The following is a 25501-nucleotide window of genomic DNA, read 5'->3' on the forward strand; positions in this document are numbered from 1 at the left end:
TATCAATAATAAAGTGTTTTTTTATTAACAGTAAAACACAAGGTCTCCAAAGTACTTGTTGTGCTAATAATAGTCTATTAGCCTACTCACCTCTGGCCGAAATAATGACTTGCTGATGTAATCACAAACTAAATGTAATAATTGTTAACTAGAATACATTCTATAGTCCTATGTCACTAATAGCTCATGGCAGAAATATAGGATTTAGTTTCCATTAATTGTTGTAACACCATACCATCTAATACTACTTCCATATACAGTATGCAAACTGAAAGTGAGAATATTGTGTAAAACTGCGGTGAAACAGGTTTTGTTCCTCCTAACTAACCCCCCCCACACACACACACACACACTCACACACACACACACACACACATTTACAGCTGGCCTTGGGTGTTGGCATTTCAGAGGAAAAACCCACACAAATGGGCGGGTTTATTCACATAATCTACGGTGATACCTACATCAGTTGATGTTTTCATGCTAATTTGCTAAACTTTGGTCACAATATCTGGACTCATCTCCCTAACAGCGCATAGATTTGTTCATATGATCATAGTTGTGGTAGTAATTTATTCATCCTTAATCAATGTAATTAGAATAACCTGGAAATGTTGACTTTATGGCTATGGCCTTGATTGTTGGTATTGAACGACAGAAGTTTATTTTCACGAGTATTACCAGTAGAGGGCTCACAAGTGTTCACCAAGAATCTATTTCATGGCCATGTTGAATTCACCCATGTTTGTGTGAACCCAAGGTGTTGTTTCCATCTATTTCTGTGATTTGCACTTGAAGGGTCTTTGTAGAAAATCCATTGTGAGCTATGTATCTAAAACAATATCTTAATTATGCCGTATTGATTTTAACTGTCTGATTGCCTTCTGTTTTGCAGAAATTGCCTATGTTGTGTGTGTGTGTGTGTGTGTGCGTGCGCATGTGTGTGTATGTGTGCGTGTGTGTGTGCGCGCGCGCATGTGTGTGTGTATGTGTGCGTGTGTGTGTGCATGTGTGTGTGTGTGTGTGTGTGTGTGTGTGTGTGTGTGTGTTTGCGTACACATGTCCATGTGTGTGTCTGTCTGTTTGTGTGATTGTAAAAAGGACGTTTCTGTTAAATGATTGTATCTACAGTCAACAGTAGAGAGCTGTAGATTGACAAATTGAGGATATACTGTATGTCATGAATTAAGGGGAAACTAGAGGATTTCAGTATGACATACTGGGAGGCCTGCCATCCCTAACGATAAAGAACTCAAGGTAATAGTAGCTAGTCTGGTTTTCACCAAACTAAACTCAATCTTTTAAGATTGAACATTAGTCTGACGAGGCTGCGCTATGTTTCTACTGCACTTCGCGTCGCTTTAAGTTTAGATTTCGGCGCATCACCGGCCAATAGTGTGCCAGGACTAGAGTATGGCCGTTTCTGATTGGAGCCAAATATTCTGCCAGTAATCAGCGAAAATAGATCTGCTGGTATCCAGCCTGAGCTGCCGGGTGAAATTCAAATTCCCCGGAAGTTCAGGCAGGGTTCACCCAGCCTAAATAGTAGCCTATTTGGGGACAAAATATTGTAGTAGTCTAGTAGTGTAGTCTTAGGCATACTGTAGATATTATCAAAATGTTATAGTATTTTGGACATATAGCAGTATTAGACTGTACTAGAACACTATGGGCAAGGGTATTATAGAGTTATTACATAATATCATAGAACCTACACATTATATCATAAAAGTATTATACACTGAACCACTAGAAAACGTATAGCATTACAAAGTTCTTTTATACAAGAGATTACACCTGCAGAAACTTCAGTGACATCCCATTCATTAAATTCATATGGACTTGGTTCCCCTTTATAGCTGGGACAGCTTCCACTCGTTTGTGAAGGATTTCCTCAAGATTGCCTTTGGAAGAGTGCCTTTGGACATATTTGCCCATTCATTCAGAAGAGTATTTGTGAGGTCAGGACATGTTGGACAAGAAGGCCTGGCTTTGCAAAGCAAAGCATGTCCACCTAATCAGCTAACCCAGTACAGACCAGCAATAGCTGGAAGAAAACCAGCAAAGACCAGCTGAAGCCAGCATAAGCTGGTTTCATGGTCAAACAAGCTGGTCAACCAGCAAAGCACCTTAAGCTGGTCAGGCTGTTTTAGTAGTTCATAAAGTAGTTTAGTAGTTTATAAAGAAATTAAACAGATATGGAAATTTGAGCAATATGAAAGTATAAATTCGCCTCCACGTGCTTGAACAAAACGAGTGAATAATTCAATGACCTAACGGCTTCAAGCCTCACATACTGTATGACGTATGACGGGGACTATAAAAGGCAACTCTATAGCACTGTTTTTTTTAAATATGAGGAAAATGAAAAAAAAGTCTCTGAATGGGAGCTATCTGGTGGATTCTGTCATACTGGATCATGCACCCATCCAACTTTGGTCTGGGATGTGCCTGGCCTTCTACTGTTGCATAAATTACCATGGTTACAATACCAAGTTTGGATTACTGTAAACCAGAGATTCTCAACCTTTTTGGGGTTAAGGCACACCAAAGGTCAAACCAAAATGCCAAGGCACACCTACTTAGTTAGTGATGATGAATGTCACACACATTATTATAGGCTATTATCATAGGGGTTGTCATTCTGATATACTATTTGTTCTACACCTTGTTCAGGACAAAAGAAAGGCAAGTTATGACATTAGCTGAAAGGTGATTTTATTCTATTGCTCGACAAGGGAAAAGGGTGCAAAGTCCCCAGATTGGTTGCTAGATGTGATTGTCTTGTTCTTAGAGCAGGCAGTGAAAAAGTGGGTAAAGGTCCTAACAATCATGCGTATACTGTATGTAGTAAACTGTGTGACCTGACATCTGCCACTGCTGTAGGCCACAATAATGACTGGCTCTGTGCTCTGGGAACACGTTGACACATCAAGCCAGAAATCACTCGAGACATGGAGCTGAAGTCAACATGGGTTTTACTCAGCAGTTCACTCAACAACCCATCTGGAATTCCATCATGCCTTGCACAGATCCTACAGTAAACAGAGTAGGATAAACAACACCACAATCTCCTAATAGTTCAGTTGCCATCTTTACACCTCTATTCATGTTTTGGCACATCAGTGGAGTGTTTGCAAGTGTTCATGCTGTGGATTTACAGGTTTTCCGAGCAAATAAATAGCAAATGAATAAATATTCAGAGCAAATAAATAGGTGATACCTGTTGTCAAGATCTTAAACTGGACTTAAACAAGATGAATTGTGTGTGTACTAGTGCATGTGTGTGTGTGTGTGTGTGTGTGTGTGTGTGTGTGTGTGTGTGTGTGTGTGTGTGTATTTGTGCATGTGTGCCAGTGGCAGTTGGTCACTAGAACACACTAAGACGCCACCCTCATCAAAGCATTGAGAGAAGAAAATCTACACAACACATGAATTATAATCTAAAATGAACAGGAAATAAGTATGCTTTACTCATATAATATGTAATAAAATTATAGGGAATAAGTATGGTTTATTCATAAAGATAATATGTGTGGAGGCCTGTAAGTGTGTCAGCACTTTAAATGTGTTCATTTTCAATATTTATTCAGTTAGTCAGTTACCCTCTTCCTAGTTGTTGGATTCCGGCTATTTGAGAGTCTATGGAAGTGACTCTTCGTAATCTTGGTCCCCTTAAACTTTTCATAAATCATCAAATTCAAGACTCTTTTCCAGTGGTTCCATGTTGGTGGACTGAGTTGCCCATGTGCTCGCCATTCCTTTCGATAGTTTTGGGTCCTTCAAGAGGGCTCTAAAGTCATATCTGTTCAACATGCACTTAGTGTATTAAGCATTTTCTCCGTTATGGTTTGTATAATATAGTATTTAGTTGTTCTCATTAGGCTATTGATTGAATTAACATTGCTATGTATTTTTGCTATTCTCCATAATGTATTATCAACTTTTAAATTGTTCACTGTTAAACTGAACTATTCTATTCTTGTTGTTTGTATGTTGCTTTAGACAAAAGTGTCTGCTAAATACCATAATCATAATTATGCAGCCCTGTTTTTCAATAATCCACAATTCAACGTTAATTAAATGTTGTAAATGAATGGAATACTCATGCAGAAGTGTGACCATGGATTTTTATTGAATGTATTTATGATGACTAGGGAAATTAAACTAAGAAATGATTAAAGTGGGTCGATGGGTCTGTCTAGTCCTCTTGGGCTCTGCAGCAGTTCAACTTTCGGAGGAACCGGAAAAACCTACAAACAAAAGAAAATGTTTCATAGTTATCGAAATATCAATAACTTTGAAGGTCTCTAAAAAGCTTTATGTTGAGCTGACAGGTGTTAGTTTACATTTTCCACAAGTTCAACATCTTGTGTCAGTTCATCAGCGACTTCAAGTCCAGGACGTTCTTCAGAGAGATCACGTTAACTGTTTTGTGTGGTTGCAATCTCACCTCTCTTTAATGCTTCTAGTCTTTTTCTTCTCCTGCTCTACCACGCTGTCACCTGCTGCTAGGGACTCAGTCTCAGAGGACCATGTGCTGGTAGCCTCTGAACTTTGATCAGCATCCAGAGTCACGTGCTCGGACACAGCACTCTGTTTCAGAGAGAGAGAGAGAGAGAGAGGGAGAGACAGACAGACAGACAGACAAACAGTAAGAGAGGAGCTTGACTGTCATTAGGTTGCTGCAATACGTTTCCTTCAGCTGCATGTTTACTGTCTGCAACTTCTGCCAGACATCAAAATATGATGTGCAACATCTGTGTAGATTACATGAACATACACCATAAAACTCTATACCTATCCTGGGTTATGCTGGTGAAGATGCGGTTCTGATGATCTGAAGGTTCACTTACCTTTGTGGAATGCTCTGAAATACTTACGACCTCTAGCTCCTCTTTTTCATATTTGCATGAATGGATGGGAGGCAGAGGGGCAACTGGGTTGCAGAATGCTCTGCGAAGGCCTGGGTTCAGAGGGGGGAGCTTAGCTGGCAAATGGGCTACCTTGGATGCCAGAGGAGGTAGCTTAGATGGCAGAGGAGGGAGTTTTGATGGCAGAGCCAGTGTCACAGCATTCTGTATTGTTGATAGAAAAATAGCATCTTAATTGGCAACGCTAAGGGTGATGGCCTACTCCTCTGATACTAATGTGCCCACAATACAGTACCTCAGTTGAAATGGCAGGAGCTAGGGTGGTAGTCTTCTCCTGGGTAGCCTCTTGCACAAGTATGTCAGCAATGTCACTCTGCATTCACACCAGCCAGACAGAGGGAGAATCAACAACTTCAAGTAGAGCTCCAAAGTGGTAGAAATGTGTTATACCTACGCATCCCCATATCATATCCATCTTGTGAGTGCAGTACTATCTAAAGAAATTATACACCATTTAGCAATTTAGACGGTAATATTTTGACATAGTAACTCACATTTTTCTTGTGCATTCCATTTTTTCCCTCTGTTGCTTCCTTCCAGAGCTGAGAGACTCTGGCCAATGTGTCTGCGCTCTGCTGCTTAAAGGTGGTGGCCAGGTGGGCATGTTGCTTCCTCCAAGCTTCAAGCTCCACGCAGTCCTCCTCTTCCTCTCTCTGATTTTGCTGCTCGAGCTCTGCCATTCTGAAATGATCCAGGGTATGGATCATCCTGGGTAACTGAACAATGGCGTTCTTGAGCACTGCAGCAGCACTTCCTCCATTGTCCTCAGTGATGGAGATGTCCTTCTTGGCCTTCTTCCATTTCTCCATCTCTGTGACTCTGGTCTGCCTACCCTCCAGCAGGAGAGACAGCTTCATGTCTCTTTCCTCCTGTCTGCTCTTCATGCTCTTCATGAACTCTGTCCTCATGCCCTCAATGTTGACCATCAAGGCATTCTGTTGAGCTGTGGCAGCATCCCGCACAGCCTTCAGAATCTCAGCCCTGAGGTCCAAATTAAGGCTTGGTGAGCCAAGAGTGACAAGGGCTCTATGAGTTAGGTCCTGCAAGTGAAATGTGAAGTGACCACTGATCAGTACTGTGATTCATTTCACATACCAACTTTATTCTCAGTTTTAAGATACTCATTTTCCCAGTCCTACCCCATCGATTTCCTCTGCACTGGATAGGTTTTTTACCTGGGAGGTTGTTCTCCCTTTGGCCGCTGGTAAATTACTATTGACATGGGCCTAAAAATAAACAAAGACGTTTATCTTTACCTGTGCCGTTTTTCAATTCATTTTTTTCCACAATGTTTAAGGTGAAATGTGTATGGGTAACCTTTGTTATTACCCCAACTTAACATTTAAAAGTATGCTATATTTGATTCCCCCAAACTCACCATGGTTAAGACGCAGCTTCGATTGTAGTGATGTGAATTCGTTATCTTATACTATAGCAGAACTACTCTCTAGTCAACTGCCTTTCCTCGATCGGTCTGTTTGTGTGTTGCTTTGCGCTCCACCCAGAACAGATGCATGGATTTTTAGTGCGTCCTTTATGACGTGATGACAGCCACGTTATTGCGTCATCAATAAGAAGTTCACTTGCGGTTTTACGCACATGGCAAGTGTTGGGCAAGTTACTGAAAATTAGTAATCCGTTACAGTACTAGTTACTTCTTTTAAAAGTAATTGAATTACAGGACCAGTTACTGTATATCAAAAGTAATTAGTTTCTAGGGAAGGTAACTTTTAAGTTACTTTTATGTCTGCGTTTTAAATGTAGGCTAAATATGAACTGTAGGCCTACTGAACAGTCAAACACAATAGGCCCAAGCATTAGTGATGCGCGGGTGGGCTTTTTTTAAAACCCGCCCCAACCCGACTCCTCAGGAGATCCAAACCGCCCCGCCCAATCCGCAAAAATATGTTCGAATTGTGACCCAAATCCGACCCGACCCGCGGAAAGGAAAAACGCACATAACGTCTTTCGTAGCCTATATAATTAGCCTAATTCTCCCACATGAGGACAACAACGGGTTACAATAATCGGTCATTTTGACAATCTGCGCTCTTCCACGCCATAATCTGCAGCCTAGACATAGGCTACATAGCCAGTGTTAAATCTCATCTTCATGGACATAACAAGTTTCCATTCATATTTCCCCTTCCAACTTCATAGCCTACTTTTGCGTGAAACACTAGCATTTAGGCTAACAAGCACAGCTGTTTATTCGTGTACATGACAGAAGCAAGGTGTTCTCGCATTGTGCACAACCCTCGATATCCCAGATCATAGGCTCCATGTCCATAAAGTAGCGAATGCGTGATTGACTCAGTCACGCATGGCGCAATTGGGTGCTGAATTTAGGAGAAATTATGTTTTGCGCTCGACCGCACCTCCTGTGTATTGCAGGCGCATCGCCACCAAATATGTCCGAAGTTAACAAGTGAGAAATGTGCATTTTTACTTTTTTGACCCGACCCACCCGCAATATTTAGAAAAAACTACTAGGCCTACCCAAATCCGCCCGACCCGCGGGTAAACCCGCGGATATCCGCGGGTAACGGGCTGATCCGCGCATCACTACCAAGCATATATTTTTAAACCTAGTGGGTCACTGACTCGACAGTTGACAGAGGATGCATGTTATAACTTATCGATAACATAGGCTACTGTAGGCCTACAGTGTAGCAATCAATTTATTCAGCAGGCACGAAAGCTGGAAGTTTGACAGTCAGTCTGTATGCACGTTATGCATGAACACAATAAATATGCCGGAGTTACACGTCTATTTGAAAAACGTTGTCATCTGTGAGAGCGAGAAGAGGAGTATACAATCGGCGGCACGTACTGCAGTCCGTGTAACGTCTTGTTTGAATGGAGTGGCGCCTTCAGCATTTGTAGGGCTGGGCTGGGTCTTTCGCTAGCGTTGTCGAAGCGTGTTGTTTCAACAGGTGCTACTCTTAGATTGCACCTGCACATATTTTAGCCTACAACTCACCGCTACATTTCTGTCTTTCAAGTGTTCGTTTTTTGCAAAAGAGAGAAACGTGAGTAACAAACTCATTTCAATTTCAGTAAGTGTGCTTGCCTTACTTGATAAAACAAAAAAAGCCTACTTAGTTATATGCTCGTTACCGCTAAAAGTAGGCTTTTGAAATTACAGTAGCCTAGGCTAGGCCTAATGCGTTACCGCCAACCGACCGTTCACCTCCGTGCGCCCCATGTCATTCAAAAGTTAAACATATTCGGGATAGTAGTAGGCCTACTATGCAAAAACGTATGATGATAGTAGTAGCCTATAGGCTAACTAAGAGATTAACACTTTGGCATGCTTGGCAAACATCAGTCTTGCACATAATATTGAGCTAAAGTTTTTAGTGGAAAAGTAGCCTATTTAAAGGCACAGTCTGCATTTTAATATAGGTCTCCATTAGTGTGTGCGCACTTGTAAAACTATGATGCCTAGCCTACACAAAGTAGTCTATAACAGTAAGGCCTACGATTTATTGTAGGAGGAGAGGTGTAGGACATGTTACCTTGGAAGGAGAGGGAGTGGTGCAATTTTATTTTCTATGGAACTTAAATATCAACAACCTTCAAGCAACCTCTTCAATCAGCATCAATCAATAGGCCTATTGTACAGGACTAGAGGACTGTAAGGGGGCAGGCTATATTATCATCAAGTAGGCCTATACTAAATAATGTAGTCAAAATTAGAACTTTATGTTGGTTTAAGTTCAAACAAAACATGGTATAAACTAAGAAAATCCATGGTTCTACATCATTGTAGGCAAAATGATCATGATAGCCTACATATTTCAGTCATCTGGTTTAGAGTAGGCCTAGCTTTGCTCCATTATAAATTAGTTTTCTTTAGGCCTTACAGTATATAGACTATATTGTAATATGCTATACTGTTTGAAACATGTATCTCAATTCATTAATAATTCTCATAAAAGTCTCATCAGATGTCGTCATTTAAGGGACTATTTTTTAAAAAAATGTCTCCCGGGGGGGCATGCCCCCGGACCCCCCTAGTAAATTACATTTTGTGAAGTGCACAGTGGCCAACACTAATACCTGAACTATACACTAGAGCAGCGGTTCACAATTTTTTCCCCCCACAGCCCACCTTCTACATCCTTACTTGGCGCTCACGTAACCCCACCTTCGACCATTGACACAAAATGGTGAGGGTACGCGGACGAGGGGGTGGTTGTTGGGAGGGTTGTCGTCGGTCCAATGGTGGGCCGGTCCAGGAGAAAAATGCCAGGTTTTTTCTGGCTGGGAATTTTGTTCCCAGTCCGACCCTGTTTTAGGCTGTTAGTTAATCAAAATAATATGTGTTCATGAACTGTAACAACAGGTAGCCTACAATATCCATATCCAGAAAGGATATTGTTCCAATTGGACTCGCAGGGACTCCCGGTCCCATCAGATGGCACTGTTGATGAGCGGTCAGAGCATAGCTATTGGTCATAGGGATGGTCGAAGTTTCTGTCTACCTGAATTTCAATGATCCCCGGCACACTGAAACACAGAGGAACATGTTGTTGGGCATTTAGCCCCACTAGACTTTTACGGAAAGATTTATGCCTCACTTTGGCATAGAGGACACTGGCTGGATCTGCTCCCTGCTACTTAATTCAACAATCAAGATCTATGTCCCTAACGGTCTAGGAACTATCCCATGTTGTCTTTGTGGGTGTGTTTGCATTTGCATTTGTGCATGTGAGTGTGTTTGTATTTGTGCGTGCGAGTGGCAGTCAGTCACTGTACACTAAGGCACCCTCATCAAAACGTTGAGAGAAGAAAAATGTACACAACACAAATAAAATTAATGAATGGGAAATAAGTATGGTTTACCCATATACTGTAATATATAATAAAATACTTTTGAAATAAGTATGGTTTACTCATATAATGTGTGGTGGCCTGTAAGTGTCTTTCAGCATCACTTTAAATGTGTTCCAACTTCATTTCAATATTTATTCAGTTACCGGTCAGTTACCCACTTCCTAGTTGTTGGATTCCGGCAATGTGAGAGTCTATGGAAGTGACTCTTCGTAATCTTGGTCCCCCTAAACTTTTCATAAATCATCAAATTCAAAACTCTTTTCCTCAGTGGTTCCATGTTGGTGGATTGAGTTGCCCACGTGCTCGCCATTCCTCTTGATAGTTTTGGGTCCTTCAAGAGGGCTCTAAAGTCATATCTGTTCAACATGCACTTAGTGTACCGGTATTAAGCGTTTCCTCCGTTATGGTTTGTACATTATAGTATTTAGTTGTTTTCATTAGGCTATTGATTGAATTAACATTGCTATGTATAATTTTGCTATTCTCTATAATGTAGTATTACCAACTTTTAAATTGTTCACTGTTAAACTGAACTATTCTATTGTTGTTATTTGTATGTTGCTTTAGACAAAAGTGTCTGCTAAATACCATAACCATATATGCAGCCCTGTTTTTCAATAATCTACAGTTCAACGTTAATTAAATGTTGTAAATGAATGGAATACTCATGCAGAAGTGTGACCATGGATTTTTATTGAATGTATTTATGATGACTAGGGAAATTAAACTAAGAAATGATTAAAGTGGGTCGATGGGTCTGTCTAGTCCTCTTGGGCTTTGCAGCAGTTCAACTTTCGGAGGAAATGGAAAAACCTACAAACAAAAGAAAATGTTTCATAGTTATTGAAATATCAATAACTTTGAAGGTCTCTAAAAAGCTTTCTGTTGAGCTGACAGGTATTAGTTTACATTTTCCACATCGTCTTGTGTCAGTTCACCAGCGACTTCAAGTCCATGTACATTCTTCAGAGAGATCATGTTAACTGTTTTGTGTGGTTGCAATCTCACCTCTCTTTAATGCTTCTAGTCTTTTTCTTCTCCTGCTCTACCACGCTGTCACCTGCTGCTAGGGACTCAGTCTCAGAGGACCATGTGCTGGTAGCCTCTGAACTTTGATCAGCATCCAGAGTCACGTGCTCGGACACAGCACTCTGTGTCAGAGAGAGAGAGAGAGAGAGAGGGAGAGACAGACAGACAGACAGACAAACCGTAAGAGAGGAGCTTGACTGTCATTAGGTTGCTGCAATACGTTTCCTTCAGCTGCATGTTTACTGTCTGCAACTTCTGCCAGACATCAAAATGTGATGTCCAACATCTGTGTAGATTACATGAACATACACCATAAAACTCTATACCTATCCTGGGTTATGCTGGTGAAGATGTGGTTCTGATGATCTGAAGGTTCACTTACCTTTGTGGAATGCTCTGAAATACTTACGACCTCTAGCTCCTCTTTTTCATATTTGAATGAATGGATGGGAGGCAGAGGGGCAACTGGGTTGCAGAATGCTCTGCGAAGGCCTGGGTTCAGAGGGGGGAGCCTTGCTGGCAAATGGGCTACCTTGGATGCCAGAGGAGGTAGCTTGGATGGCAGAGGAGGGAGTTTTGATGGCAGAGCCAGTGTCACAGCATTCTATATTGTTGATAGAAAAATAGCATCTTAATTGACAACGCTACAAGGGTGATGACCTATTCCTATGACACTAATGTACCCACAATACAGTACCTCAGTTGAAATGGCAGGAGCTAGGGTGGTCTTCTCCTGGGGAGCCTCTTGCACAAGTATGTCAACAATGTCACTCTGCATTCACACCAGCCAGACAGAGGGAGAATCAACAACTTCAAGTAGAGCTCCAAAGTGGTAGAAATGTGTAATACCTACGCATCCCCTATCATATCCAACTTGTGAGTGCAGTACTAAGAAATTATACACCATTAAGCAATTTAGACAGTAATATTTTGACATAGTAACTCACATTTTTCTTGTGCATTCCATTTTTTTCATCTGTTGCTTCCTTCCAGAGCTGAGAGACTCTGGCCAATGTGTCTGCGCTCTGCTGCTTAAACGTGGTGGCCAGGTGGGCATGTTGCTTCCTCCAAGCTTCAAGCTCCACGCAGTCCTCCTCTTCCTCTCTCTGATTTTGCTGCTCGAGCTCTGCCATTCTGAAATGATCCAGGGTATGTATCATCCTGGGTAATTGAACAATGGCGTTCTTGAGCACTGCAGCAGCACTTCCTCCATTGTCCTCAGTGATGGAGATGTCCTTCTTTGCCTTCTTCCATTTCTCCATCTCTGTGACTCTGGTCTGCCTACCCTCCAGCAGGAGAGACAGCTTAATATCTCTTTCCTCCTGTCTGCTCTTCATGGTCTTCATGAACTCTGTCCTCATGCCCTCAATGTTGACCATCAAAGCATTATGTTGAGCTGTGGCAGCATCCCGCACAGCCTTCAGAATCTCAGCCCTGAGGTCCAAATTAAGGCTTGGTGAGCCAAGAGTGACAAGGGCTCTATGAGTCAGGTCCTGCAAGTGAAATGTGAGGTGACCACTGATCAGTACTGTGATTCATTTCACATACCAACTTTATTCTCAGTTTTAAGATACTAATTTTCCCAGTCTTACCCCATCGATGTCCTCTGCACTGGATAGGATGTTTACCTGGGAGGTTGTTCTCTCTTTGGCAGCTGGTGATTTACTATTTGCATGGGCCTAAAAATATACAAAGACGTTTATCTTTACCTGTGCCGTTTTTCCTCTCATTTCTTTTCACTATGTTTTAGGTGAAATGGGTAGGCCTAGCCTTTGTTATTACCCCAACTTAACATTTAAAATGCTAAAATATGATTCTCCCAAACTCACCATGGTGAAGACGCAACTTCGTGATTGTAGTACAAAATGTGAATTCGTTATCTTATACTATAGCAGAACAACTCTCTAGTGAACGTCCTTTCCTCGATCGGTCTGTAAAGTATGTTGCTTTGCGCTCCATCCAGAACAGATGCATTGTTTTCTAGTGCGTCCTTTATGACGTGTATGACAGCCAAGTTATTGCGTCATCAATAAGAAGTTCAGTCGCTGTTTTACGCACATCCCTAAATGTTTGTTATAGCCTATTTCTGAAACGTGTAATCGTATAAGTGTTCATGAACTGTAACAACAGGTAGCCTACAATATCCATATCCATAAAGGATACTGTCCCAATTGAACTCGCAGGGACTCCCGGTCCCATCAGATGGCACTGATTAGCGGTCAGAGTAACGTCAATAAAATAATACATAATGTCCGCAACACTGCTATTTGCTCCCGTTTAATGTTTAAAAAACAAGCAACGTTTCGAGCCTACAAGGTCTTCATCAGGCAAATCGATTTGACCAAAGACAATTTTCCTGATGAAGACCCATAGGGGCAAAACGTTGCTTGTGCGGATATTATATTATTTTTTATTGAAGCTAGACTACTCTCCATTTGTCCTGCGCCTGCAAGGTGGGATGCGCACACAATTACATAGCTAACGTAGCGGTCATAGGGACTGTCAAAGTTTCTGCATTTAGGCCCCTAGACTTTTACGGACAAATCTCTCTCAAATCACTTTGGCCTAGAGGACACTGACTGGATCTGCTCCCTGCTATTATATCTTAATTAAATGATCAAGATCTATATCCCCAACCGTCAGTGCGGTTTTCTGATGAGCGTTGTGTCGACCAGTCACAAATATAGGTCAAATACAGGTCAAAGGTCCGATACTGTGATAGTTTGGATCCTTCAAGAGGGGTCAAAAGGCATATCTATTCAACATGCACTTAGTTTATTACGCATTTCTTCGTTATGGTTTGTATAATAGTATTTTTTTTTCATTAGGTTATTGATTGAATTAGGCCTACACTATTGTTCATTATTGCTATTTTCCTTAATGTAGTTTTACCAACTTTTTGAAATAGTTTACTGTTAAATGTAACTATTGTATTGCCGATATTTTAATAAATATTGATATCTGCCAAATCCCATAACCATAACTATATCAATAACCATACTGCAATGGAACAGGCCTACAGTACTTGAAATAACCCAGGACATGTCTTTAGCTTATTTTACCTATACCGTCTGTTTGCTGTCTGAGTGGTAACATATTGGCAGAGTTAACTCATAGACCTAGGCTGAGTAAGATAAAGAATTATTATACTAATATTAATCATAATGTATAGTGGACAAAAAATATTTCTCCTACATAGGCTAAAACTACATGTGAAACAAAAGCCCAATCATAGCCCTATCACAGTGTCATGCTGCTGTCATAAAGCCTTGTACTGGAAGTGTTGTGAGTGTGTGTCATGTCTACATTCACCTACAGTCAGACTTATATTGGGCAATGGGTTGGATGCTGTGAAATAAGTGTAAATGCATTTGATATTAGGCTTTGAGGAAGCGGCAATGGATTGTATTAACCCCAGTTGCATGAACTTCTTATCCCCACTAGGTGGCATTGTAATAAGGCTTCAATAGCTTCAGTAGCTTACCTGTTCTCATGAATGCCTATGTTGTTAACTGGCAAAGTGTTCATTCTATTTCTCCACTCTCCAGCACACTGATCATATGGCTACCCTGCTCATGCCTATTTACCAGTTGAGCAGAACAAATAACAAAGCAAATGAAGGGATGGATGTGACATTTTGTAAAAGCTCAAAAAAAAACTTGGAAGACGTTACATGCATTCACCACTCTTGTCACCTGTGTGCTGTATTCAAGCATGTCCTGTCTATGTTCACTGTCCTGCATTCATAAGCACACACTAAAGTATCTCTTTTTCACTTGTTTTTGTCAAAAGCCATGCAAGCAACATCTCCCGGTGCACCAGTAGTATGCCGCATCTCCGCCCCCCTTTTTCCAGCCCATTCTACAACGGTTGCCTGGTAACATTCCCAAACAATCCCGCCAACAATGGCTTCCCGCTCTCGCAAGACTGCTGCAGCCACCTTCAACAACGACAGGTTTGCGCTTGACGAACGAGTCTCCCTCTTAGCCAAGCTGGAGGAGTCTAACAGGACTCTGAGGAAGGTTTGTACCTCCATTTTCTGTATGCTCTAAGAGTTAGACAAAGACACTAACATGAAAAATACTCTCCTCTGCTCACACTCTCATAGACACACACACACACACACACACACACAGAACAGACACACACACAGAACAGACACCAAATTGGATGGTGGAGAAACACTTTTCCCACGGTTCTACTGGCTTCAAAAATAGCCTATGATAAAAGGAAGCACAAGTATCCTTTTTAGGCACATGAAACATGTTGTATGAAAGGTGTAGAACACTTTCACTACACTTCACTGTGACTTGTTTCATTCCAGTGGAACCTGCCACTCTCCAGAGGGAGAACGTGATCTGTTGTCATAGTGATGCAGGCGCTCAGAAATGGCGAGCCACACAGAATAAACAAGACATCTTGTAAAGATGGCTGTGCATGTGTGTGTGTGTGTGTGTGTGTGTGTGTGTGTTTGTGTGAGTGTGAGTGTGTAATCTAGGTAATATGGGTGAAAGGGGGTATGCCTAGGGTGTACAAGCTCTAAAATGTGACCTGTATTTGTCAGTGTGTGTTTGGATGTGTGTTGGCTGTGACGTGAGCACGCCTACATTAAACATACATACCAAGTCACCTTGTCTGACTGGACTGGCTGGCAGACGGGCACTGACACTGGCACTCGGCTCACCCTTAAACCCAACACCAAACGCAGAGGGCACCTCCACCACTCTGCTGCTGCCTACACGGAGCTCCGCTCTGCGTGTGTACTGCAGTGTGTGTGTGTGTGTGTGTATGTGTGTGTGTGTGTGTCCAGGCTCAGTAAATGGGAGGCACAGACACAGGCAGCTTGGACCCGACCGAGCCTTAAACCGTTCCAGCCAGGGTGTCATTTGATTGGCTGCGGAGCTCAGATACCAGCGACATATTCTTTTGCCAGCATGGCAGACTCCAGCTTTAAACTGGAGCTCAGTTGGCAGTCTCCATGGAGCTCGGAGAAAAGGGAAGGCTGGGCTTTATTGCCCCGGGGGAAAGGAGGCGGAGGTGGAGCAGGAGGAGGTGGAGGAGGAGGAGGAGGAGGAGACGGCCATGGAGGCAGGTCTCCAGGATATGCCCTCAAGGAGCTGACAAACACTAAGAAAAGGCTTGGCCCCGGGCGGGCAGCAGCAGCAGCAGCAGCGGTCACCCCACAGAGGAGGAGGTCTGCGGAGGAGGAGGTGGGGGACAGGGAGACAGACGCAGGGCTGGACGAGGGGAGCATGGAGGCGTCGCAGGACTTTCAGAGGTCCAACCAGGCCAGCTCCGAGGAGGAGGCCGGCAGCAGCTTGTTCCACCGCGTCCTGGAGCAGAGGCAGCTGCGCAACCCAGACGAGGAGATGGTCAGTGTGGTCACTGTGAGGGAGGAGGTCAGCTGGAGACCTGATAGGACGGCCGGTGCAGTGTAGGCTGGTTGATTGAGCATTGATTGTTATATAGGAAGGGCGGTTATGAGGCATCGAGGTTAAATGGGGTTCATACTTCAATTTAGTCAAGTGCCACACGGAGACGTTATTTTGAACACAATGGAGGCGTGTGTGTGTGTTTACTTTTCTCTGTTGACAGTGTACAGTCAAGCAACAAGATAGGTTTGCCAGAGCAACCAGATTTGTTTGTAAGACTCGGTATTGTTGGCTTTGTGTCTGGGTGGGTCCTGTCTTGAAAGTAGAGTGTGTGTTTGTGTGTGTGAGGGTTTTTTTGTGCATGTTTATGAGATTTGAGAGATTTGAGAGATTTGTGTGTGTGTGTGTGTGTGTGTGTGTGTGTGTGTGTGTGTGTGTGTGTGTGTGTGTGTGTGTGTGTGTGTGTGTGTGTGTGTGTGTGAAAAGGAGAGGGAGGAACTAAGTGAAGAAAAGAAAGACTTTTACAACTGTTGGCTGGGTGTCTGTTTTAACAAGACCCTGGCTCAATGTCTCTCTTTCCACTTCTCTCTTCTTCTTTCTTCTTCCTTTTGTCTTTTGTCACACCTCTTTCTTCTTTCTTTCTTTCTCTCTTTCTTTCCCTCTTCCTTTCTCCCCTCTCTGTGGCTCTCTGCAGAAGTTCCTGTTACAGAGGCTGGTGGTCATCGCTCGTCTCCCCCACCGTCTCGCTGACAGGAGGGCTGTGGGAGGTGAGTGGCGCACCGCTGTCAAACATGCTTAAGAAGCGCGCACGGGGATGTCTGACTAACACTTAAACGGATTAGCAGCTTCCACCATTTTATACTGGCCGGGTGACAAAGCAGAGAATCAGATTGCACTGTACAGTCTAATCAGACATGGAGACAGGTGGATGTCGTTCTCAATGTTTTGAATAAGCAGTGGTTGAAGCGTGGGATAGCATGCACCCAAAAAGAATTACACATTTAGTAATAATATGAAATATTATTAATTCAAAATAAGTTAATTCACAGATCATAACTGCATTGGAATGTTTTCTGACAGATTAATCTGAATTCGTTTTTAAAGAAAGCATATTATTGCATTTGCATTGTGGCATTTTGTCTGTCTTTTGGGTTTGACTGTTGAGATTTTGTCAGACAGTGATTTCTGCAAATCATTCACTACACATATTTATGGAACGATAATAGTGTAAATCCACTTGTCTAACCATTACAATCACCTGATTTGGAAACAGTCTACTATGAGAAGCTGACCCAGACGCTGCAGCGCTCCTACCCTGGAGAGAGCATCACAGGGCTGCTCCTGCTCTACCCCACTTGTGCTCTACATGTCCTCGAGGTACACACACACACACACACACACACATACTGTACTGTACTCACAGAGACAAACTCACACACACACACACACACACACACACACACACACACACATTTTGTACTCACAGAAGCAAGCGTAGACATACAGACACACCCCTGATGAACATCCTCCTCCTGTGGCCAGTGCTCCAGTGAGGTGGTTACGGCGGTGCTGCAGGACCTGGGCCAGATGGAAGCAGAGCCCCAGAGGTGAGCTCCACCCTGACCCCTCTCACAGTGCCTGTGCTGCTGTCCCTGTACTTTATTATGGAACTGGGCTCTACTGTGCAGGAGCATGACTCCATGGTCCATTTCTTTAGTGCTGAACAGTGGTGGACGAAGTACATTGATTATGTACTTAAGTGAAAGTATAGATACCTTGTGTCAAATATTACTTGAGTAAAAGTGAAAGTACCCACTTTGAATTTTCACTTAAGTAGAAGTATAAAAGTATTTGCCTTCACATATACTTAAGTATTAAAAGTAAAAGTACTTCAATGAATTATGGTTCTAATGGCTTAATTATAATTACAATTTATCATTTTCACATCAAAGCTCCTGCTAAATCAGCTTATATAAGGTGAAATACTAATGCCACTCTTCAAATAGTTTCTTACATTTGTCTATTTGCTTAGAAGCTATCTACAGTGGGGAGAACATGTATTTGATACCATGCTAAAGTTGCCTAAAAAGAGAAATATAAAATCATCATTTGACAATTGATCTTAATGCCTTAATTAAAAAAATGAGTAAAAATCAAACTGCAAACAAACAGATTGCCATATGGCATTTTTTTACCCATATGGTGCTTTTTCCAGTAGGCCTATTAGCCTGTTTGATGCTCATTGAGCTCAATGCAAATCAAACAGGCTAATAGGCCTATACTGGAAAAAGCACCATGCCAATAACTAGCTGTGGTGAAGGGTATGATGATGTGGGGCTATTTTAATTCCAACGGCCAAGGGAACTTTATCAGGATGCATATATCCTGGATCCATGAAATAGCTGTCCTTTAAAAATAAAAATCTACCTGCCCCTGTGTTAAATTCCCATAGGGTTACATAGGGGGTCAAATACTTCCTTCCCCCTAGCATTTAGGAAGAACATTTATTTATTTACGATACATTCTTCAATCACAAAGAGAATTGGTGTCCTTAGCCACCCCCCCCCCCCCCCCCCCCCCATTATGAAAATCAATTTGTTAAGAACTAAACTGCTCACAAAAAGTAAGGAAACTTGACTTTGGCCCATTATATCTCCCTTTTAGTAATACCAACCAGTAAAGTGTTTCATATCATTTTTATCGTTGATTTGTCACCTTTACAATGAGGTATAGCTTGTAAGCATAGGGCAATCATGGAATGAGCAACACAAGCAAACGTGTAAGTAGTGCCAACGAAAAATGTGCCAAAATGGCCTGTTATGCTGTTGGAATTCACCTTTGTTACTTCAAGCATTGACGATTGCACTCTCCCACAGAAATGAGGAAAACAAAACATGTTAGGCATACATTTGTTCATTTTATACTCAGTGTCAGGGTCCTCAGTAGCGTGTAGAGGATCCATATGCAGCCACAACAGCTTGGCACCTTCTTCTCATGCTGGTCACCAACCTGGCTACATTCTGCTGTGGGATGGCATTCCATTCCTCGATAAGGATCTGTTGTAAGTCAGCCAACCTGGTTTTGTTGGTGACTCTGGCACGTACAGCATGCCCAAGCTGATCCCACAAGTGTTCACGGCAGGCCATTAGATCCTCTCCACTCCCAAATTCTGGAGGTACTCTCTGATGATCCCAGCTCTATGGGGGCGAGCGTTGTCATCCTGGAGGATGGCAATTGGTCCCATATTCTGGAGATATGGAATTGCCACTGGCTCCAGAATCTCATCCCAGTATCTAACTGCATGATGATTGCCTTCAATGATAACAAGGTCTGTCTTTCGAGTTAGGGAGATGTCACCCCACAGCAGAATGTAGCCAGGTTGGTGACCTGCATGAGAAGAAGGTGCCAAGCTGTTGTGGCTGCATATGGATCCTCTACACGCTACTGAGGACCCTGACACTGAGTGTAAAATGAACAAATGTATGCCTAACATGTTTTGTTTTCCTCATTTCTGTGGGAGAGTGCAATCGTCAATGCTTGAAGTAACAAAGGTGAATTCCAACAGCATAACAGGCCATTTTGGCACATTTTTCGTTGGCACTACTTACACGTTTGCTTGTGTTGCTCATTCCATGATTGCCCTATGCTTACAAGCTATACCTCATTGTAAAGGTGACAAATCAACGATAAAAATGATATGAAACACTTCACTGGTTGGTATTACTAAAGGGGAGATATAATGGGCCAAAGTCAAGTTTCCTTACTTTTTGTGAGCGGTTTATGATGCTGTTTGATTAATTTATAAATGGTACACTGTCACTTTAAGACTCTTGCCGGCTCCACTCAGTGGCTGCCCTTTATAAAGCGGAGATATCAGTTATCAATGCACTCTCTCCCTTTCATGGACGCTCACACGTTCCCAATTACCTTATGAGTAACAAACAGTGTTAGTTTGCAGTAATGTTAACCACAACGTCGTTGCTGGAAAAGCAAATGATAGCCTAAGTGCGTGGCGGGCCAGATCTAAACTAATGCATGCTCGGCGGGCCGCACTGAAGTGCGTGCAGGACGCAGTTTGGACACGTGATTCGCTTTGCCAAAATGGAACGAGAGGGTTTTCATAAACGTAACGGAGTAAAAGTACGAATTTTCACTTAAAAATGTAGTGAAGTCAAAGTACAAAGTCTCACCAAATATAAATACTTAAGTAAAGTACAGATACATCAATATGCTACTTAAGTATTGTAACGAATTACATGTACTTCGTTACTGTCCACCACTGGTGCTGAATGGGTACCAAGTATGCTGAAAATTGACCTCAAGGTGCATAAATGGGCCATCAGTTCTTACATGGGGTTGCTTTAGCACGTAATGTTCTAGAACAGTCTTCCCAAACCCCACAGCGGCGTGCTGGAGAGACCTCGAGTGCTGCTGGTGACCCATGACGCGCCCGGCCGTCTCTTCCAGCACTGGGGCTGGAGGGAGCTGGACCTGGCCGTGGCCACCGCCGCCACCCTGGGGGAGGAGCAGGTGCCGGAGCCCACCGAGGCGCTGCTCAGTCAGGTCCTCACACAGCTGCTGAGGCTGGGGAACCATCTGCTCACCACACCCACAAAGGTTGGAAATGAGAAGGGGAGGTGAAGTAGGGAGAGGGTGTGTGTGTGTGTGTGTGTGTGTGTTTGTGTGTGTGAGAGAGAGAAAATGAGAGAGAGAGAGAGAGAGAGAGAGAGAGAGAGAGAGAGAGAGAGAGAGAGAAAGAGCTCCAAAGTTCACATGAAAGGCATTATGCAATCTGCCATCATAATTGTTTATTGGTGCATTGTTTAATTATTGCAATGCATTTCAGATACATGTATATACTGTATGTCATCTGAATGATATGTGGTCAGTTCACACTGTCCATTTACCGTCCGTCCATTTATCTGAATGACATCCAATGGCTCCACTTTGAATGTGCATGTCTCTGAATGAGATCCATGTCTCTGAATATAATGCCCTGGAATTACTGCCAGTGGTTTCATACTGAATGTGTATGTCCCTGGATGATACCTAATGACAGCATACTAAGTGACTTATTTCCAGTGTCTCCATAACACATAAACATACATTTGATTTCATGTGGCTCCACCATGTACATGTCTCTGAATGATATCCAGTAACCTCATACTGTATGTGCATGTCTCTAATTGATATCTCCTGGCTCGGTGGCCAGGTGCAGACGTCGAAGGCGAGTCCGGAGGGTGTGGTGGAGGAGCTGCATGAGAAGCTGCTGGTGCCACAGCACGTGCTGTCTCAGCTGCTCCAGAGGACAGAGCTGCTCACTCCGCAGCAGTACCTGCAGGCCTACCACACACCTCTACACCTGCTGATAGACTCAGGTGAGACATCTACCACACACCTCTACACCTGCTGATAGACTCAGGTGATCAGGCCAATTGCACACCTCTACACCTACTGTAAATCCAGAGGAAGCAACAAACCCACTTCTACACCTGCTGACAGACTCAAGGCGGGTGTTACATTAACCCTGAAAATATACAAATTCAAAATGTGGAATGAAAAACGAGTAATGGAAACATGCAGATATCACAAGAGTTGTTATGCTCACGTGAGGTACCTTTTCACATGTATCCAAACAGGACTGTTTCGCAGAAGGGCGTCACATGACACTAATGTAAATACTGTACAGTGTTCAAAAAGGTGTCGCGTTGTGTGGTCTAATGGAGAGACAGAATTGTTTTTATGGTCTGAGGCAGGACTTCTGTGCAAGTCTACTCCAAGCAACAACAAAATTTATGCCTTCTCAGTATACAGTAAGAGTTGTAAATATAAGGGTTTAGCTTTATATACCCCCCCCCCCTTGTCATTCTGATCCCCTATTCATTTATAGCTACATTTTTTATGTAATTGTAGATAAACGGTGAAAACAAATACGATTTTATGAGATCTTTCACCACGTTCATTTGAAATGACTATCACAAGAAGATAAAACTCTGAAAATATTGATTGTGTTTAATGCCTACTATACACCTCCACGTTTTTAGCAACATGTTCTCTCGCTACACATCCCACATCACATGGAAGCTAATGACACACTTCAGCTCTTTACCATGATTGACTTCATTGATATTCATCACACAACCATCATTAATCCAACAGCATTAAACAAATATACTCCACTAGCCATTTCAGGACCACGGCCAGTAACCAAACCAAACATGCTTATATCTACAGTATACCAATGAATTAAGTCCTCCTACTGTATACCAATCTTCCAGATGGCTATGTACACACCTTGCAGACTATCATCAGTTATACTCAAGATGTGTTTCTAGACTATTTTACCTAGTCTACCATGTACCTTCATACAATAATTCATTTTAAGGAAGTTCACTAACAAATCAAGGATTTGAGACGATTTAAAGCTGTATATTGCTGAATGTACTCTCTCTTTCAGAATCTCTCTTACAAAAGCATTTACTTTCATTATCTGGTCATACATAGGTCATGTATTTGGAAGTCACCAACCAACAACAGTCTAAAATAGTCCACACACCTAGAAAACAGGTATGGGCTCTCTCATACTGTCATAATTAGAGGAAATTGTCACTGACAAACCTTTCATTCAACTGTCTGATGCATACTGTATCTCTAACATATCTCATGACTCCCTCAGGTATTTTAGGTAGCAGCTATTGATGTTTGATCCATGACTGAACCAACAGCCGAGGTAAAGGGTTCAACAGTGAGGACACAGTAAACGGTTCTAATGAACCTAAGTCACATTACAAGACAAAAGATACCACACATATGAATAGTAAAGAATAATGTAATATGTATATTGATTCTGATTTTATTCAAACTCTTCTAACCCTCCTGTTGTGTTTGTTTCGGCTTTAGTAGTTTTATTCGTTTTGTGTACCCAGTCAAAAATGACTGCATTATAGTTTATTATAAATCCATAATCATCATTTAATGTTGTGATAGACTTTTGCATATACTTAAATACAAGTTTTGAACTTCCATTTGCTATTTATGGTCTGTAGGGCTCATTGACCTGAGCTCATAAAAGAGGGAAATATTCTGTTGGCGAAAGGTGGGGGCTGGCGTAGAACGTACATAAGCACACATACAGTATAGTCCATCTGATCATAGGCATGTGCCTAGACTCAATTTTATACACTGACCATGGTCTCACCCATTCATTTCTAATGGGGAAGAGTTCACAAGGATGTTCAATAAAACACCCAAATATTGCTATGAAAATTATCGAAACTTGTTGGTTGATTGATTGATTGTTGTCCCAGATGGAAACTTGTCTTGGATTCATGCACTGCACACAATGCTCACAATTACAATCAAAACTCAGAAGACAGACAACATAGCATAGCATAAATGACACATAACAGACTGTGACATCAACATTACAGACTCAGGCAGCCTCATTTAAAAGTTTGATGGAGGTAGGCACTGATGACTTTTTAAAGCGGTTCAGTTTACAGGTTGGGACTCTGTATCATCTACCAGAGGGCAAAAGTTCATATTCTGGGTATGGGATATGTCTGCACTTTCCTTAGACAGATTGGTCATATAAAGCTCATAAAAGCTCATATATACAGATATAATGATGTGTGAAACTGCTCTTGGGGAAGGGGGGTGGGGGATGTTTCGTGTTCTAAGGCATGTATATGTATATATATAAAAAGTCTTAGTCATATAGTCATAGTCATAAAGTCATATAAATTCCTGCTAGCGGTAATGGAATGTGTCCTGCCTGCTCTCCATCTTTAACAGTTTCTTGTGTGTAATGTCCCTGATTATTTTAAAACTGCTTTGCCAAAAAAGTCTGGTCTTGATCCCTCTCTTTTTAAAAATATAGGCCTGTTCCAAATGACCTTTTATGTCTAAAATTCTTGGAAAATACTGTCCAGTCAACTTCTTTCTGCTGTTGACAACATTTTTGAGAGGTTTCAATCTGGCTTTCTGAAAACATCATAGCACTGAAACAGCACTGCAGAAAGTTGCCAAAGACCTTTTAAGAATAGCCAATGATAGCTCTGGCTCTGCCCTGATACTTCTGGACCTTAGTGTAGCCTTTGACACAATTGGTCACAAGGTTTACATCCTATTTGTCAAATATAAGGTTATGTGTCTCTGTGAACAACTATGCATCTTGATATTCTTCTGTTAATATGGTGTACCACAGGGGTCTGTTTTGGGGCCAATCTTATTTTGATTATACATGCAATATGGGCATGAAAACATAGTTCCCAGGGGGACTGTTTGAGCATTCATTTGTATTCACAACTTTCAGTGTGAAGAGGACTGGTGAGCTAACACACCCCTGTGGAGCACCTGGGCTGACTGTTCTGACTTCTGAGAGGGTGTTGTTGACTCTGACACACTGACTACAGTTGGTTAAAAAGGAGAAGTAGCACATCGATCTGCTTCACCTTTGAAATAAGCAGATGGGGCTGGTGTATGTTAGCCTGGTCACAAGTCAAGTCAAGTCACATTTTATTTATAAAGCTCATTTTTGTATGCACAAAGTGCACACCCAAAGCGCTGTAGACAAACAAAAACAAAATGCTGGAAGGAGTGGCATATTCGCCAGTGTACCTGTACACACACATTTCAGGGAACATACAGATGAACAAAAGCTTCACATACTGTAGACAACAAAACACTGAATAAGTCCAAAAGGCAATATTGGCGCTTTGCCTAACATGAATGCAACATTGAGTCCTTCACCAGTCCCACCAAGGCTGCTAGACCCGAAGAGAGCTCCGAAACAGATCATTTGACCCGAGCAGCCTCTAAAATCCTGGCCAACGCAAGTCCAAGCAGCAGTCCAGCCGGCTAGCATGTTAGTCCCACTGCACACATCCTCATCCAGAACGCTGGTGGTCATCAAGGCAGGCAGTCTGGTAGCTCCTCGGTCAAGATGTTTCACGAGTTTAGAGCTGTTCCGATTGAAGTCTCAGGGCCAGGAGCTGAGAAGGCCGCCCTCGTCATAGTGCACTCAGAATGCCGTTAGCGACACAGGTAGGCAGTCTACCATTCAGTTGGCATTGATGTTGCGAGCCGGACTGTTATAGGCTCAAAAAAGCGATAGGCCAGCCACAAACCGAGCTTTAAAAAGGACCTACATATCGGTGGCGTTGAACTTAAAGATTTGACACGAAGACGGAACAAAACATGACAAAACATGACATAGAATGACATGACAAAAATTCAAACATAAACGAGCTAGACGAAGCGGCGTGAGTCGCCAGCGTTCCCGTATCCTAGCAACTGTGGACTTACCATACTATTGTAGATTCA

At 42.3% G+C, this 25501-nt stretch overlaps 3 protein-coding genes across 4 annotated transcripts; 1 reads left to right on the top strand and 2 right to left on the bottom strand.

Annotated features, from left to right (window-relative positions):
* Nucleotides 1-4617: 4617 nt before the first annotated feature.
* Nucleotides 4618-5937, bottom strand: LOC134070594 (uncharacterized). The gene is made up of 3 exons (XM_062526985.1): nucleotides 5429-5937; nucleotides 5170-5247; nucleotides 4618-5078 (listed from the first exon to the last, which is right to left on the bottom strand). Exons 1-3 carry the CDS (start codon nucleotides 5858-5860, stop codon nucleotides 4770-4772), a joined length of 819 nt encoding a protein of 272 aa, XP_062382969.1. The 5' UTR covers nucleotides 5861-5937; the 3' UTR covers nucleotides 4618-4769.
* A 4567-nt stretch (nucleotides 5938-10504) lies between these two features.
* On the bottom strand, nucleotides 10505-12721 carry LOC134070586 (uncharacterized). Its single transcript, XM_062526976.1, has 7 exons — nucleotides 12635-12721; nucleotides 12398-12484; nucleotides 11753-12298; nucleotides 11503-11577; nucleotides 11188-11409; nucleotides 10785-10927; nucleotides 10505-10589 (listed from the first exon to the last, which is right to left on the bottom strand). Exons 1-7 carry the CDS (start codon nucleotides 12635-12637, stop codon nucleotides 10538-10540), a joined length of 1128 nt encoding a protein of 375 aa, XP_062382960.1. The 5' UTR covers nucleotides 12638-12721; the 3' UTR covers nucleotides 10505-10537.
* A 1987-nt stretch (nucleotides 12722-14708) lies between these two features.
* On the top strand, nucleotides 14709-23010 carry LOC134070096 (testis-expressed protein 47). 2 transcript variants are annotated; one of them, XM_062526315.1, is made up of 8 exons: nucleotides 14709-14827; nucleotides 16872-16944; nucleotides 17451-17554; nucleotides 17720-17784; nucleotides 20581-20794; nucleotides 21390-21555; nucleotides 22682-22744; nucleotides 22854-23010. In XM_062526315.1, exons 1-7 carry the CDS (start codon nucleotides 14711-14713, stop codon nucleotides 22717-22719), a joined length of 777 nt encoding a protein of 258 aa, XP_062382299.1. In that variant the 5' UTR covers nucleotides 14709-14710; the 3' UTR covers nucleotides 22720-22744; nucleotides 22854-23010. The 2 variants fall into 2 exon arrangements, with proteins under 2 accessions (XP_062382299.1, XP_062382298.1); XM_062526314.1 differs by lacking the exon at nucleotides 14709-14827 and adding an exon at nucleotides 16032-16177.
* Nucleotides 23011-25501: the final 2491 nt, after the last annotated feature.

This window comes from Sardina pilchardus, chromosome 22 (genome assembly GCF_963854185.1).
Source record: "Sardina pilchardus chromosome 22, fSarPil1.1, whole genome shotgun sequence".
In the NCBI taxonomy this organism is placed as follows: Eukaryota; Metazoa; Chordata; class Actinopteri; order Clupeiformes; family Clupeidae; genus Sardina; species Sardina pilchardus.